Source organism: Alexandromys fortis, unplaced genomic scaffold (assembly GCF_014885135.2).
Source record: "Alexandromys fortis isolate MF-2015 unplaced genomic scaffold, M_Fortis_MF-2015_v1.1 scaffold_6, whole genome shotgun sequence".
NCBI lineage: Eukaryota > Metazoa > Chordata > Mammalia > Rodentia > Cricetidae > Alexandromys > Alexandromys fortis.
In genome coordinates this window covers 18,256,995-18,273,582 of record NW_026067902.1, presented here as the reverse complement: position 1 = coordinate 18,273,582, position 16,588 = coordinate 18,256,995, and the positions used below count along the sequence as shown (strand labels likewise).

The 16,588-nt window shown below is 43.6% G+C and overlaps 1 protein-coding gene across 6 annotated transcripts in view; it reads left to right on the top strand.

Annotated features, from left to right (window-relative positions):
- Positions 1–9,979: 9,979 nt before the first annotated feature.
- Stard9 (StAR related lipid transfer domain containing 9) overlaps positions 9,980–16,588 on the top strand; it is an 86,826-nt gene continuing 80,217 nt past the window's right edge. Inside the window, exons 1-2 of one of the 6 annotated variants that reach the window (XM_050134420.1) lie at positions 9,980–10,110; positions 14,950–15,019. In XM_050134420.1, the coding sequence (XP_049990377.1) occupies positions 10,064–10,110; positions 14,950–15,019 (117 nt within the window). In that variant the 5' untranslated portion in view covers positions 9,980–10,063. Of the gene's footprint in view, positions 10,111–11,878; positions 12,257–14,949; positions 15,020–16,588 lie in introns of those variants that run through there. The other 5 variants (XR_007590429.1, XM_050134422.1, XR_007590428.1 and 2 more) reach the window with 5 other exon arrangements.

Sequence of the window (16,588 nt, the reverse complement as noted above, 5' to 3'; positions counted from 1 at the left end):
TGCTCTGTTTGTTGATTCCAAGTGTTACATGAAGAACATCCTCTGGAAAGCCACTGGTAGCTCTACCAGCATGCCAGAGGCAAAACTAGCAATCTCCTAAAAAGTAAGATTGCTAATTTTCACAGTTATCCTCTTCTAGGGGGGTTTTGTTCCACCAATAAATAGAGTTCCTAATTCTATATTAAGATCATCCTTTGGAACATCAATCTCATCGCCTGGTTCTTCTCCAAGCTTCTTCCACCAAGGTGCTTGTATGTGCTTCAGGGTGGTGAGATGGGCCTGTTTGGCCTTGGCTGCCACGGGCCTAGATCTACTTAGGAAATGCTCAGGTTCCTTTCCTTCTGCCTCCTTCAGACTTGGTGCCTCTACAGCAAACAGAAAGTAAATGGTTAGTAGAAGTGTGCCAGGCAAGCAGCAGCCTAGAAACAGCAGAGCTGGGGCCCATGTACAGCCAGGAACAGGACAGGGTTTCAACTCTGAATGTGTTGTCACTGCTAACTATGAAGGAAGGTTTCTAGCCAAAAGTTACAGTTGTGAGTGGCAGCAACAACCCCAAACCCTTGGCAACTTCCAGGCTTAAAACAAAAGAATAAATTTTGTTAGCTAAAGATGGAAACTTTGGTAAAGGCATGTTATTAAAAGTTATAAATGTTCTATAAGTGTGCTGTACTGTAACTACTGTCATTGTCTTCTAAAATATGGAAAAATTAAAAGAAGGCTTTGGGGACTACAGCACAGAATGTGGCTAGTAGGACATAACATCTTTGAGATTAGTAATTTTGCTGGAGCTGAAATATCTGAGTTGATAAACAAGCACAAACAGAAACTACAGAGTCCATATCATTGAAAACTGGGATGATGTCATATTTTCTAAGGGCTGGGATAAAGACAATAATTTCATCAGAATCTCGGCATCCCAGTTGGCCTCTTCAGGACATAAATGTTCAGTGCTTAGGGATCAGAACTTTATCTCAAGTAGAGCATGAGATGGGCTGAATGGGACCAGAAGGACAGAGAGGAACATTAAAACCACATGTGGCTAACATAGCAATGATTTGTGGGGACGTGACTTGTTACAGCAGTGGCATACTCAGATTAACATTCCCCAATCTTAGAAACAAAACAAAAATTAACGTATGTTTCTGGGGAAAATATTAGAGGTATTAAAGAGAATAGTCACTGACAATTCAGATTGTACAAGAACAGGGCATAATAGCTACTGGTCTTCCAAAGGTACCAACAGCCCTACCTTTAAAATGGTTGACAGACAAACCTGTATGGTTTGCACAATGGCCTTTAACAACAGAGGAACTGCAGGCTTTAGAACAGCTGGTACAGGAGCAACTACATGCTCAGCATATTGAAGAATCAACCAGCCCTTGGAATTCTCCTGAACTTGTTATTTAAAAAAAAAAATTGGAAAATGGAGGTTGGTAACAGATCTAAGATCTGTTAATAAGGTGATTCAGCCAATAGGCTTTCTACAGTCTGGCATTCCTTTGCCTTCTCTATGACCTAAAGGATGGTAATAGAGAACTCTTATAGTTCTTGATTTAAAAGATTGTTTTCTTACTATACCTTTACAAGAAAAAAAAAAAACAGAAAAAAATTGCCTTCACAATGCCTACTTAGCCTGCTAAGAGATATCAATGGAAGATTCACTCACAGGAATGTTAAGTAGCCCTACCCTATCCCAATATTCTGTAAGTCAGTCATTGGAAATGATATGTAAGGAATTTCCTGAATTTATAGTTTACCATTACATGGATGACATTTATTATCCAATTCAAATGTAGATACTTTAGAAAGAATGTTTAAAGAATTAAAGAAAATTTTGCCTTGTTGGGGATTACAAATAGCTCTTGAAAAAATACAAAGAGAAGATTATATTAATTATTTAGGTTATAAAATAGGTTTACAAAAAATTAGACCCCCGGCTGGGCGATGGTGACGCACGCCTTTAATCCCAGCACTCGGGAGGCAGAGGCAGGCGGATCTCTGTGAGTTCGAGACCAGCCTGGTCTACAGAGCTAGTTCCAGGACAGGCTCTAAAGCCACAGAGAAACCCTGTCTCGAAAAACAAACAAACAAACAAAAATTAGATCCCCAAAGGTGCAAATTAGGAGAGACTGATGGCAGACTCTCAATGGCTTCCAAAGATCGCTAGGGGACATTTCCCTTCTATGGCACACTATTGGGATCAAACCTGATGACCTGACTAATTTAAACAAAACCTTAGCTGGTGACAAGGACTTAAACAGACCCAGGGGATTGTCAGCTGGAACAGAGAATTGGCTTTGACTGAAGAGAAATTACAGAAGGCACATGTGGATCATATAGATCTGAGTCTTAACTGCATTTTGGTCCTGTTACCCTCCTAACATTCCAATACAGGAATTTAATGTAGAGAGAAGATATTATCATAGAATGACTCTTTTACCACATAAACTGAGTAAAAGATTAAAAATTTATGTGAAAAAGGTCTCAGTTATGTGGAAGGACGCTTAAAAGAAATCCCACACTAGCTCAGAACTAAGAAACAGACGGTTATTTATTTAGGGGTAGACTCACAAATCAGAATCTTCTGCTGGAACAGAGATCTTCCTTACCTTTAGGACTCCACACATTTCAGTGCTGTCCACAACAGGGACCCTCCAGTTGCCCCACATGGCCTTAAAACCCAGGCTGTACTACTCGCAACCTTGGGCAGAGAAATCTTTGATTGTAGCAGGCAGTTAATGTAGAGACTCTTAACTGCTTGCAAGTTCTGACAGTGACTATGAGCACTCAGCTGTAAATGGACCATCTGGGCCATTCTTTACCCAAGGCTCAGGGAATAAGGTGGAAAAGGGGAAGAAAGAATGTCAAAGCCAGGGGATGGGGAGGAATGCTGCCCTCTGAACAGGACATGACTGTCACAGACCCTGTGCAGGACCTGACAAGATCAGTTCAGTTAAAATTTTCAGGATGGAGTAGGGAGGGGCTCTTAAAGGCCCCACCCCGCCCAAGGACCTACTGGTAGTTGATGGCTGACACAGGAGGAAAACTCATTTTTCTTTGAGGGGTGGCCATTGGCAGATCCCTCACACACCAATGGATAACCCAAAGTCAAGCACACAAGGACAGCACTAATTGGATACAGTGGATTTTTTATTTTTTATTTTTTTTAAAAAAAAAGAGGGCTTAAGGGGAAACATATTGGGGAGGTCAGACAGCAAGGGTGGTGGGGTGGGGTAGGTGGTAGGGACTGAGGGAGGATTTTGAGGTTTCAGAAGCTCACAGGAGGCAGTGGGGGGCTAGGATTAAATACACTATATATTTCAAAAAAGAACAATAAATAAACCAGCTCACCTTTTTATATATCCTTTAAACCTTACTTAAATTTTAAGCTTTGCGAAATCTTTAAAACTTGCAATTTATTGCCAGTTGTGGTGGCGCACACCAGTAGGCTTTGTTGAAGGAGGCAGAGGCAGGCGAATCAGGAGTTCGAGGCCAGCCTGAGCTATGAATTTTTTTTTAAAGAACAACAACAACAAACCTGGAGGTGGTGGCACACGCCTTTAATTCCAGCACTCAGGAGGCAGAGGCAGGCGGATCCTTGTGAGTTTGAGGCCAACCTGGTCTACAAGAGCTAGTTCCAGGACAGCTAGCTCCAAAGCTACAGAGACCTTGTCTCGAAAAATGAAAACAAACAAACAAATAAAAAAACACAAAAGCAAAAACTTGTAATTTACATGCACTGAGGAATGTAACTGAGAAAGCCACAGGATAGCCCAGCTATTGTAAGGCACATAAGCATGACTATCTCCAGAAGCCCACTCCATGACTTGGGGTTGTGTACAGCCCTTTTCCTGCATGTTTCTCTGTCTAAATACTTAATAAACTCACTGCACTGGTTTGAATAACAATAGCCACCATAGGCTCGTATGTTTAAACACTTGGTTCCAGCTGGTGGAACTGTTTGGGAAGGATTAGGAAGTCTGGCCTTGTTGGAGGAGATGTGTCTGCCAGTGGGTAGTGGTGGGGTGGGGTAGGTGGTAGGGACTGAAGGAGGATTTTGAGGTTCCAGAAGCTCACAGCATTTCCAGTTAATTTCCTCTGTCTCAAGGTTGTGTCTCAGGATGTGAGCTCTCAGCCACTGCTCCAGGGTCATGCCTGCCTGCTGTCACGCTCTCTGTCATACGGTCAGGGTTTTATCCTCTGAAAATGGAAGCCCCAAATTATATACTTTTATTTATGTATATCTATCTATCATCTATCTATCTATCTATCTATCTATCTATCTATCTATCTATCTGTCTATCTAAGATTTTTCAAGACAGGATCTCTCTGTATAACAGCTCTGACTGTCCTGAAACTTGCTTCATAGACCAGGCTGACTTCGAACTCACAGAGATCCACCTGCCTCTGTCTCCCAAGTGCTGGGGTTAAAGGCGTGCACCACAACCATTCAGTAGCACTTTCTTTCATAAATTGCCTTGTTTGTGGTGTTTTATCACAGCAATAGAAAAAGTAACAAAGATACTAACTTTGCTTCATTCTAGCTTGTCTTGAAATTTTTTCTGAGCCGTAGTAAAGGACCTGGGTGTATCATAAGGGAAATCCCTAAGGGGGACCCAGACTTAATTTTCTGGTGTCTTCCTGCTACTGCCAACACTACCAACCTATTATCTCTCTAAATTCAAATTTCAATTTGAGTTTTTTTGGAAACACAATAATAATGTCTGTGTTATGAGGCTGCCTTGTAGATAGAAAGTTCTCTTCCACTTCCTGTCAATGTCTAGAGACATGAATATTCTTTATGCATGGCAAATGTATTTCTTAAAGTACCATTCAGAGAACTCTGTGCACTTGGACAGAGCTGGACAGGCACATCAGAGTATGTCTGAAGTGACTTTGCTAAGTTGAATGAGGATCCCCAGCACAGTGAATGCTCTTGGTACCCTGATCAGATACTGTTACAGACTGGCACCTCAAGCCACTAGTATCTGTGAATGTACAAGTCAGGATTAGGTAGAAAATTCTATTTTTTAAAAAAGGGATTTTCATGTGTATTTGAGCTACAAACATCGAAGAGTGCTTAATATGTGACTGATTAAACATTTCTGTAAAATAAATAGTAATGGTTGACAAGATCTGAGTGCTTACGATGTGACCTGTGAGTTATGTTTGCGGAAACTGAGGTGCTGAGGGGAACCAGAAGAGAATGAAAAGACAGGCAATCTGAAAAGAGGTTTGCATGGAGGTATCATGGCTCAGTGTTCTACAGTGAATGTATGCAGGGACTGTTGTAACTAGACAGTACCTGGAGACTTCTATAAAGAGACCACCAAATCATGACTTAGAATGGTGGCCTTGATGTTAAATTCATTTCAGGTCTCAATCTTTCACTAGACATAATGTAATCCTGACCTTCCTTCAGTTCTATTTTGGACTGTGTCTACTGTCACATACAGGAAGCAAGGGAAAATATCTCCCACTCAGAATTAGAAATTCCCTTGCTACTTACTCTTTTCAAGAACAAATATCAGAGCTCAGTGAGCACCTCAGTACAGACTCAGATTTTCATCTTTGCCTATGAAAGTTTAGGACTTTCATAAGAGAACACAGTTTCTATATTCTGGACCATATTTGTGTGTGTGTGTGTGTGTGTGTGTGTGTGTGTGTGTGTGTGTGTGAGTTGTCCTTACTTTATTGCCTAGTTAAATGATTTTTTTTTTTTTGGTTTTTCGAGACAGGGTTTCTCTGTGGTTTTGGAGCCTGTGTTGGAAGTAGCTCTAGTGATTTTTAGTTTTCTGAGAAGTTTTGTTTTCTTTGACTGCAGACATTTAGTAAGGAAATGTCTAACCTCTTTAATCCTTACTTTGTTATAGTTCTGTTGGACTCTGGCATCCAAACACCGAGAAGGAGTCCCGCCCCCAGAGACCATCTCACACACTACAGCCGATGCAAAAGCATGAGGATTTTATTAATTCTGTCATGACAGGGTCCCCCAGCATTCGGGAAGCCGAGGGACCTCGAATAGCTGGTATAGTCTACTTTTAAAGGGGCCACAGAAGCAAGGGGGGTTGTTCTTTGACTATTCTGATTGGCTTATTTGAAAGAGCTATTACCAATAATTGACTGGAGAGCTGTTGCCAGATCAGATGAGGTAAGAGGTCATTTTGACCCCATTTCCCAGGGGACCGAACCAAAGCATACGTATATGGGTAATTGTTCAGGAACTGAGTACGTGGGAGTGTAGCTGTTAGGTCCTTGGTTCCCAGGGGAGGAGGGGAAGCACTATGGCACAGAGGCTGAGAGGATTCAGAATTGTCAAAAATGGCTTCAGGATTGTCTTAAAGTCTTACAGTTCTGAACAAAACAACCACAAGACCTGGTAAAACCAAACCCAAAGTGATACCCCACGGAAACAGAGTGGGAACAGGTGATAATCACAGGTGCGTTTCTCTTTTTGTGGCATCAAAACTAAATGCTGTCTGTGGTAGTTTGAAAGAAAATGGCCCACCAACGAAGTGGCACTATTAGGAGGTGTGGCCTTGTTGGAGTAGGTGTGGTCTTGTTGGAGGAAGTAGGTCACTGTGGAGCAGGCTTTCAAGTCTTATATATGCTCAAGCCATGCCCAGTGAGACAGAGCTCTTCCTGTTGCTTATGGGATCAAGATGCAAGAACTCTCAGCTCCTTCTTCAGTCTCACAGGCAAGGCTGGCGTGGGAGTATTTTTTAAGTCAGTTCTATAAGTATAAACCCAACCACATTGGATTCGGAGGTTTCTTTATGAGCATTGGTGAGTTGGGAAATTGTCTTTTTAACCACAAAATGTACCCATGAAAACTGGCAGGAGGTATTGCTTCACCAGGCAGCCAGTGCAGGATGAATGCCATGGATAATTATGACAAAATCAAAATCCACAGTCCAGTGCCAGCTCTAGAGAGAGAAATACAACCAACGAATGTTGGATTTTTAGTATTTTTATGTCGGGGTAGTAGAAGACAACTAAAATGGGCACAAATGCACTGGTGTTTATATAAGAAGTGCACATTTCTCTGACAGCTCCACACAGTGCCCTTGACAAAGAACATTTAGCAAATTTTTACTATACAGTTATTCCTATTGATTGTCTCTGCTCCTAGGAACCAAGCAAGCACCTAAGCCATCAAGTACTGGCAGAAATATGTCGGTGGACTCACAAGCCACCGAAAAACCAAGTAAGCAGTGGTGTGGTCCCTCCGGCCCCTCAGCTCTGACGTTGGCCCGGCGATAGCAATGGTGGATGATGAACAACACCTGCATGGCTCTGTGTGCGAGAATCAAATTAGCAGAAGATGCAAGCTGCTAGAGAAACATCCCGAAAGACCATCTTTGGGAAAAGAAAGCACAAATTCAGTTCTTCTCAAACCCTTTGTGGGGTTGGGATACTAATTTAGTGGTTGCTCTTCCTGTACTATCCTGAAGAGACACCATGGACAAGTGGTACAGAGCCACTGGGTTTCAGATTTTTTTTCCAAGTTTTTCTCTTATGCAATTTCTTTATATTTTGGCTTGAAATGATTTTCATTCCTATTTTAAGAGTATGTTATATGTAATAGCCTTATGAGTCTCATACTCCAGTCTCTCTGTTGTATAAAAGGGTTGCCACGAGGGCTGCTGCCACGCATCAGTGTTTATATTGCCATCCTCACCCGAGCAAGCTCATGGGCAGGCTCTCCTCCCCCTCTCTTATCTTTTTCTAGCTCTTTCTTCTTTGTCTCTCCTGCTGGTAGCCTTGAAAATACTTAAAGCAAAAAGTATTTTTCTGGGCGGAGAATTCTTCTTGGTTATTTTTAAATTGACATAATACTATAAAGAAATACTTTTTTCAACTGTAACAGGGATAGAGTTTGAGCTGTGGTGAGCTGCTTCAGACATGGTTAGCTTTTCCAAACACCCTGCAAAGTCGACTTCATTACACAAACTATAAAAAGCCTGCTACTTTCCTTTCCTTTGCCAATTAGGCAGACAAGATATAAAATTGTACAGTTTCTTGGGATGGTAGCCCTGTAGCAAAGGTTGTGGGTGGGGAGAGCAAAGTGATTGGTAAAACTGATTCCTAGTAATTCATTTCCTTTGTGGGTTTGATCTCCAGTCTGAGCCTGAGGGCACTCCTTCTGCTTCTTTTCGTTCTGACGACTGGCACTGATGATTGGTCAGCCTTTTGTCTGCAATGCATCAATCCTTGGTTCTATCTCAGGACTAAGGCCACGCTATTCCACAATGTACTGATGGAACCTGATGAAGTGTTTTTAGGATATGGCTGCCCTGTGAGCACCGTCTGGCCAAATGATGTCTGACTTTACCTACCGTACTTACTCCTGCGGCATTGTCAATAAAGTTCTTTATGATGTCACTCTGCTTCAGACACAACTTACGTACACCCCCCAAAACTCTACTAACAGAACTGAGACGCGTCTGTCCTGTATTCTACACAGTTGGTATCCTCTTTTCTGTGAAGATGAAAGTAGAAGAGACTTCACTGGCCACCCTCCTGAGGGAAGTAGACATGACAACATGCAGCAATGGGCAGGCTGCTCCTGCAGTGCCGCTAAACTTTTCAACATCAGGTGAAAACCATCAGCCAGGTCTCACAGGAGCCTCAGACCTCAGGAACCAGCAGGCTTCAGCCCGCTGAGGCATCTAGCTCTGTGGATTAGAGTTTTTCACTCTCCATTTCTCCAGAATGCAGATGGTTGCAGGATGTCTTCTCTCATCCATTTTTAAGACGTCACCGACTCGCAGTTTTAAATAAAATGGCATGCTACCTTCATATATTCTCATTTTAAAAAGCTGTCCCTGATTTTAGCTTTATCAAATCTGATTAATCAATAAAAATTACAATTAAAGCTGCTTCCAAAAAAAATTGATTCCTAGTCAACTTTAAACTTTGAAGTACTTTAAACTCTAAGTAATGGCTAATTCTGCACCCACTTCTCTTTAATCATGATGTATGAAGACTCAAAAGTCTTCAGTGGATACAAATTTGTCACCATCAGAAACAGACCCTTGTTTGTTTTGTTGTTATGTGATACAGGAGCTTCCTACGTGGCTGGCTTCCAACTCCACATCAGCGCCACTGGTCAAGAAGGGGTTTTGACGAACTTCAAGCTGGGCTTGAGGTTTAAAGGTATAATTTATTCTGTGTTATAAATCCTGCTAGGGTGGCGGCGACGTTCCAGGGCAGTAAAGAGACATTCGCTAGGAAGTTAGAAAAACAAACAACAAAGCAAAACAACAACAACAACATTCCTCATTAAACCCTGCTTGTAACTGCAAAATCATTTGTTTTGCCCATTTCATTGTTTGGAGATAGGATTTCACGTGCACTCCGTGCTGACCTCCAATCACCTGTGCTGCCCAGGTTGACCTTGAGCTGAATAATAATATTCCTGCCTCAGCCTTCACAAATGAGGCGGCACCTCATTTTTGCTCCTAAAATTTAGCAGCAGTTTTGACATCTCAGACCAATAGGGTAAGAACAATATTTAGCATATTTAGCAATTTACTTTATGAACTTTCGAGTATTAAGCAAAAACTTTGCCAACCAATCTTAGAACAAAGTGGGTGGTGCAGCACGCGAGGGGGCGTCTAAAGAGGCACGAGACGTGGTGGCCCGGCCCACCTCTCAGAATTGGCGGGAGGCTGCGCGGGCTCCGCCCCTGTCAGGCGGTGGCTCACACTTGGGCGGGGCTCTCCGGGGCGGTGGAGAGGGTGGAGCGAGGCGAGGAAGCGCACCCCTCGTCTCAGGATTGGCCAAGGCTGGAAAGCTCCGCCCACGTCGGGCGGTGGCTCGCAATTGGGCGGGAGAGAGGCGGAGCGGCCCGCGCGTTCTCCCGCCCACGCTCGTCAGGATTGGTCGAGTCTCAGCGGGCCTCGCCCCCCTAGGGCGGAGCCGGGGCTGCAGCCCGGAGGCGCGTGGGGCGGGCGGGGCAGTCTGTGGTTGCTGTGCCTGTGGCTGGGTCTGTTCGCTGGACGCCGGCCAGGGATGCTTCCGCCGGACCGCTGTGCGGGTCTTGGGCTGTGGCGGAGGGATGGCGAATGTGCAGGTGGCCGTGAGGGTCCGGCCTCTCAGCAAGCGGTGAGTCTGGCAGGAGGGGGCGTCTGAGGCGTCAAGTGAACTGAGAGGAGAGCGAGATACCCGCCTTTCTCTCGGTGGACTGGCCCGGAGAAAAATCAGACTCACAGTGCCCTGAGGGCTCAGGGTCCAGAAGCCATGAAGGCCCGGAGGGACAGGGCTTCAAGTCGAGCTTTCCCGTCACGTACTAGGAGATAGCGATTCCTGTGTGCCTCCAGAGGTCGCTGCCCTGTCTACACGTCCCTGGCATCTTGCCAACAAGAGTTTCTAGGGACCCTGGCTCGGGTCTTGGTGCACTTAGTAGGGCCTTTCTCGTGCATCATGATGTGAGGAGGTGCAAAGAGGTGGGCAGTCTCCACTCCTCATGCTGACCCGGGAGGACCCGAGAGGACTGGAGGGTGTGTTCATATATACATATATACATGGGATTCCTCTGTGGGGACATAGGAAAAAGGATTGTCGGGATATGGGAGGGAAATTGAGGCCCAGAGAGAGACTGTGATTTCAATCTGTGCTCAACAGCTGACGTGATTTAAGAACAGAACTGTGACACGGGAAGGGGAAGTTGCTCCTCAGTGCCAGTTCCTTGTGCCTGAGCCTCATTCCGCACCTCTCAGCCCTTGAAGCAACCAGTGTGGAACTGAACATTTCATCCTCTCCCACTTGGGAAGTCAGAGAAGGCTTTGCACAAGGGTTGATGTCTGAACTGTTCTGAAAGATCTTTGAGTTTTCTGACAGGTAGGGGAAAGTGCGGAGCTCTCTAAAATAAGAACAGGAAGAGAAAGTAAATTTAGGCTGTTAGGGTGTATGTAGATGGGAGCCTGGGACACGTGCGTGGATAGACACAGGGAGTGATGGGTGAGAAAATTGGCAGAGTGTGGTTCTATACCAGATGACATGTCTTGGGATTTATTGTAGAAAAAATCTTCAATGTCCAGTACACAGAGGTCAAGAAAGGCTTTGTCTCCTATGACAGAAATAGTACCATGGGGTATTAGTTTTGTCCTTGCAGAGGCCATTTGCTTTGAAAAGTTTTGACAGAATGAGAACCATGAGATAGGAGGAAGACATAAGATGATATACCCATGCCAGTGTTGTTGGCAAATGCCTTTCATTCCAGCACTCAGGAGGCAGAGGCAGGTGAACCTCTCTGTGTTCAAGGCCAGCCCTGTCTATCAGCGTAAGTTCCAGGACAGCCAGGGCAGTGTTTGCATAACTACATGCAGTGACTCAGGGTTGGAGGTTTCCAGGGAGCAGCTATCCAGGAGGAGTAACTGCTGGTAGATCTCATTCTTTCTAAACTAAATTTTAGGGTTCTTAGGATAGCAGTATTGACCACTCTTAACTTTTTAGTTCCTCGGAAACCAGGAGTTTCAAATAGCATAGCATGGATTAGATCAAGCAAAGGAGGTTGAAACCCTTTGTTACTTGCAGTCGTTGCCGAGAATAACATATCTCATCCAACAAAAATGAAAAACAATCAGGAAACTTATTTACTTTCAGCTCCAGTGAAGAGGCTTGAGAGTAAGTGGTAGATTAGGTCGTCAAGCCTCCTGGTCTCCAGGTGTGAGCTGATTTTTAGCAGGCTGCAGATCCACAGTCACTGATTCAGTAGTTGTTATGTAAAAACTCAGTGTGATCTCAGCTAAGATGTTTAGACCAGACCATTCTTCAATTCCTACAGAATTCTGCAGAGATGGTGGTGGTACCCACTGCTCATTGACGCTGTTTTGCATACAGAGAATCTGCTGACTGTGTCTTCTGTCCCAACTTACAGATAAGTTATCAGGACTGACAACTGTGCTTGAGAAGGAACCATTAAAGTCATCTAGCCCAAGCTTACATTATTTTTCTCCAAATGAGAACATGGTCTTGCTTAAGTTCTAGAAGCAGGATTTGATTCACTTACACCACACTGCTCCTTCCCAAGATGCTCAAGATTGCTCCTGTGTTTTATAGGACTAGAGAAAATGCTGGATGAAATAACACAAGTGATTTTGGAGTCCTCCCCTTGACCTCAGATGTTTCCCATAATCAGAAATTCTGTTTGTTGGTTAGAGATGCTGCCCTTGCCTGTCCAGAGTCATTCGCCACTGGAGAAAACACCTGCCCCACTGAGCTCTGCCCCACTACCCTCTACTTTCACCTGGTACCTTAATTTGTTCCACTTTTCGGTTTTTGTTTTTGATCTATAAAATAGACTAAAATGATAATCACGTCAATCTTCTTTTCTCTTTTTTTCTGAGACAGGGTTTTTCTTTGTAGCCCTGGCTGTCCTGGAACTCCCTTTGTAGACCAGGCTGGTGGCAAACTCACAAAGATCTGCCTACCTCTGCCTCCTGAGTGCTGGGGTTAAAAGTGTATCCCACACCACCTGTCTCCATGTCAGTCTTTTTATAAGACATTTTATTAGCATGTCTTAGCAGTACAAAATAATGGGCTTTATTATGACATTTTCACATATGTAGATAATGAACTTTGATCATATCACCTGTTACCATTTCACGTCTAATCAGGTGTTAGTCATATCATTTTTAGTGATTGTTTTTGTTCTTCTGGCCTCTTTTCGTTTGTTTCTTTTTTGAGTTTTAAAAAAGGAATAAGTACAAATGTATAGCTTGGTTAAGTTCCCCTCTAGAACAGTGGTTTTCAAATTACAGCACATATCAAATCCCTGCCCCCCAGAAGCTGGTTATCATCTGCTCTACTCCTCTAAACATTTGAATTAACTCATTAGCCTTCTTGTATTCTTCTTAATTCTGATGTAGGCAGCCTGTAGACTTTGACGCTAAAGATGGATTCTGCTGATGTGCTCTGGCAGCTAGTAATAGTGGTGACTGCTTTGCCTTGCTTGGGGCTTTTCCTTAGTAGGACTGGTTTGAACCGTTTGAAGCCAGCTTCTTTTTGTTGTTGTTGTTGTTTTTGGTTTTTGTTTGTTTTCTGAGACAGGGTTTCTCTGTGTAGCCCTGGCTGTCCTGGAACTCTCTGTAGACCAGGCTGGTCTTGAACTCAGAAATCTATCTGCTTCTGCCTCCTGAGTGCTAGGATTAAAGGTATGTGCCACCCAGCTGAAGCCAGCTTCTTCCTTGAGATTGATGTCCTTTCTGCCCTCTTAAAATTTAATGCCGACATGTCTGTAGGTGAGCAGAGGAGGTAGAAAAATTTTACCTACTTGTGGACTGATGATCCTGGGAGTTGGGAATATCTCTGTACTTGGGGGGGGGGTATGACTGGGTGATAAAGCACTTGCCTAGATGTATAAGACAATGCGTTTGATCCCCTCCACCACAAAAGAATACCTCTCTCTCATGTACTGTCTTCTGTATAGTGGACAAGAAAGTACAGTAAAGCCTTAAGGAGAAAGAAACAACAGAAACTTAAGTTCAACTAACAAAGATGCTACTTAGCTAGTTATTTTTTGTTTGTTTTGTCTTTGTTTTTTTCAAGACAGGGTTTCTCTGTATTGCCCTGGCTGTCCTGGAACTACCTCTGTAGCCCAGGCTGGCCCTCAGCTCACAGAGATCCACCTGCTTCTGCCTCTGAAGTGCTGGGATTAAAGCATGTGTCACCACTGCCCAGCTAGAGCGAAGTTTTATCTAGGACTTTATTCCAGATACAGCAAGTGCCTTCAGTTGATGAGCCATCTTGTCCTAGCCAGAGCTTTTTGTTATGAAAAGAATGGGCTTCAGATGCATGGATCACCATAATAAGCCTATTAAAATGAGTACGTTTAAGTCCCCAGCACTGCAAGAAGAAGTTTATAGTGAATGTAAAGGTGGGCTAGTTGCTAGCAGTGTTACCACGCACGGACAGTGTAGGAGGATTTCTAAGTACCTAGGCCTTCTCCGACTTCAGAAGTATGCCCAACATTTTTTTAAAGATTTATTTATTTATTTATTTATTTATTTATTTATTTATTTATTATGTATACAACATTCTACCTCCATGTTTGCCCACATGCCAGAGAAGGGTGCCAGATCTCATTACAGATGGTTGTGAGCCACCATGTGGTTGCTGGGAATTGAACTCAAGACCTCTTGAAGAGCAGCCGGTGCTCTTAACCACTGAGCCATCTCTCCAGCCCCGTACGCCCAACATTTCAGCAGAGAGGACTGCAGTGTTCTCATCAGTACTTTGTACAGTGGTTCAGAGACAGTGAGAAATTGTGTCTTGCACTGGACCAAAGATATTTTCCAAGCCTTATTTTAAAGGTATAGTTAAGGATCAGACAGATCTGGACTTAAATCTCAGTTACTGGTCCTGGCTGGGTGGCCTTGGATGAGTTATGCAATTTCTCTAGGCTTTAAAATTCTGTCAGAATGAAGACATGTTATGAAGTAGTATCAGGAGAGTAAGGTGGGTAGGGAAATTACAGTATTCTTATACAGTATGGTGCTTTATACATAGAAGATCACCAAAATAAATGGTGGTAACAGTGCTTCCAGAGTCAAAGTGTCTGATCAGGAAAGTGTGCCCTCAAGGGAGTCTTTGCGTGCTTTTGGCTACTTATGAAGCAGGCATTGTACTTTCTGGAACAGGGACAGGAGTGAGAAAACTAATTTCTTTTTGTCTTTTCTGTTTTTGTTTCTGATGTGTGCGCGCGTGTGTGTGTGTGTATGTGTGTATGTATGTGTGTGAGTGTTAGTGTTAAGTGGGCACCAGATGTGGCACATGTCTGTAATTCTAGCACTTAGGAAGAAGAGACAGGAGGATCAGAAGCTCAGAGTCATTTTTGGCTAAAGAGTGGATTTGAAGCAGCCTGGGCTACCTAAGATTCTGTCTCAGAAAACAAACAAAAAAAAAGGTGTTTCTTCTCATTGGAATTCTGTTCTCATTTCTTAGCGAGACCAAAGAAGGGGGAAGAATTATTGTGGAAGTTGAGGACAAAGTGGCAAAAATCAGGAATTTGAAGGTAAGCCTGAAATTGTGTTTGTTTTCTTAGGTACAAATATTTATAATTAAAGGGGACTCTGGGGTGAATATGTTTAATATATTAGAGAGCAGGAGATGTAAGGATTGTGGGAAAAGCTTAGACCAATCATAAAGTAAATAAACAACAAAAGAATTATGCTTAGAGTCCAGGAAATGTGGCATTGTAGTCCATGCTGTTAAATAGAATAGTGCAGCTGTTTTGGAAACTGATAGGAGCTGCTTTGAAACTAAATCCAGACTATGTAATAAGGGCTATGATTAGTCTAACTCATACTGGGGGCAATTTGTATGCCTATGTAACTCACCTGGCCACCAGTTAAACTTTATCCTGAGCCCCTCAACTGATAATACTTTATCCAGGTCATTATTAGGAATTTTAGTATTTGTCAGATAATGCAGGGTTCGTGTTGGCCATAATACGGTCCAGATGTCAGACATCAGCCTGCAGATCCCAGAAGGGAGTTGGTCACTAGCCCGAGTCTTGTTCAGATTTCTTTTTCCACAACCCTGCTTAAATTTGGAGCACAACTGGGCAGACACAGGGAACTTCCTTCCCTGCTCCTCACCCTGCCTCCAGAGTCAACTTCCTCCATCCTTCCTGATGCAGAAGATGAGCTGGTTCTTCTTTTATGGGCCTTGAGCAGTGGAAAGAAGCCAGGGAGGTGATCACGTGATCGATGCTGTAGTTAGCTTGTGATGCAATGCCAGCCTTTCCAAGAGCTGAGGAAGCTGAGGCAGAGTGAAGGTCATCTAACTCCCAGCCCGCAGAGCTCTGCCCTCCTACTACTGGTTACTTCCCTGCTGTGACTTGTTTCCTCTTATCTTTAGCTCCTGTTAAAGGAGGGGTCCTGTGAAAGTTTAAGCAGGAGCTCCTGGAGAACAAAGGGCCTTCATCCCATGCCTTCTCTCTTACCGCCCTTGCTAGTCACTTCAGCTGTTTTGTTGTAAGATCTCACACTCTTGGGTCTAGAGAATAAAGTATGTCCAAGAGGAAAATTTAAAAGCAAACTTAAAAAATATTATTTTATGTGTATGGGTGTTGTGCCTGCATACATGCCTATGCACCACATAGGTACCTAGTGGCCTAGGGGGCCAGAAGAGGGCATCAGATACCCCAGGCCTGGAGATACAGATGGTTAAGACCCACTATGTGGGTGCTGGGAATCAAGCCCAGGTCCTCTGGATGGGCTGCCAGTGCTCTTAACCTCCAAGCCACCTCTCAAGCACCCAAGGACAGATTCCAGTTTGCCCTCTACACACTTCCCTAGCTGTTGGCTTCCCTAAGGTCAGTTGTTTATGAACAAGCTCTTATTCATTATGACATCCATGTTCTTCTGTAGATTTTGAATGGCTAATGTCAGAGCTACCTTCCCCTTTTCTAACTTTCTTCTTGTCTGAAATGTGTTTTGGGTATATTTTCCCCTTAACCTTGATATGGGCACTCTTAGTGCTGCTTCCTCCTGAAGGAGCACCCTCTGCAGCCATGCTTTCCCACTTGGAGGCTGACAGAAGACAGTGGAGCAGCCAGCACACAAAGTTGTGCATGCTT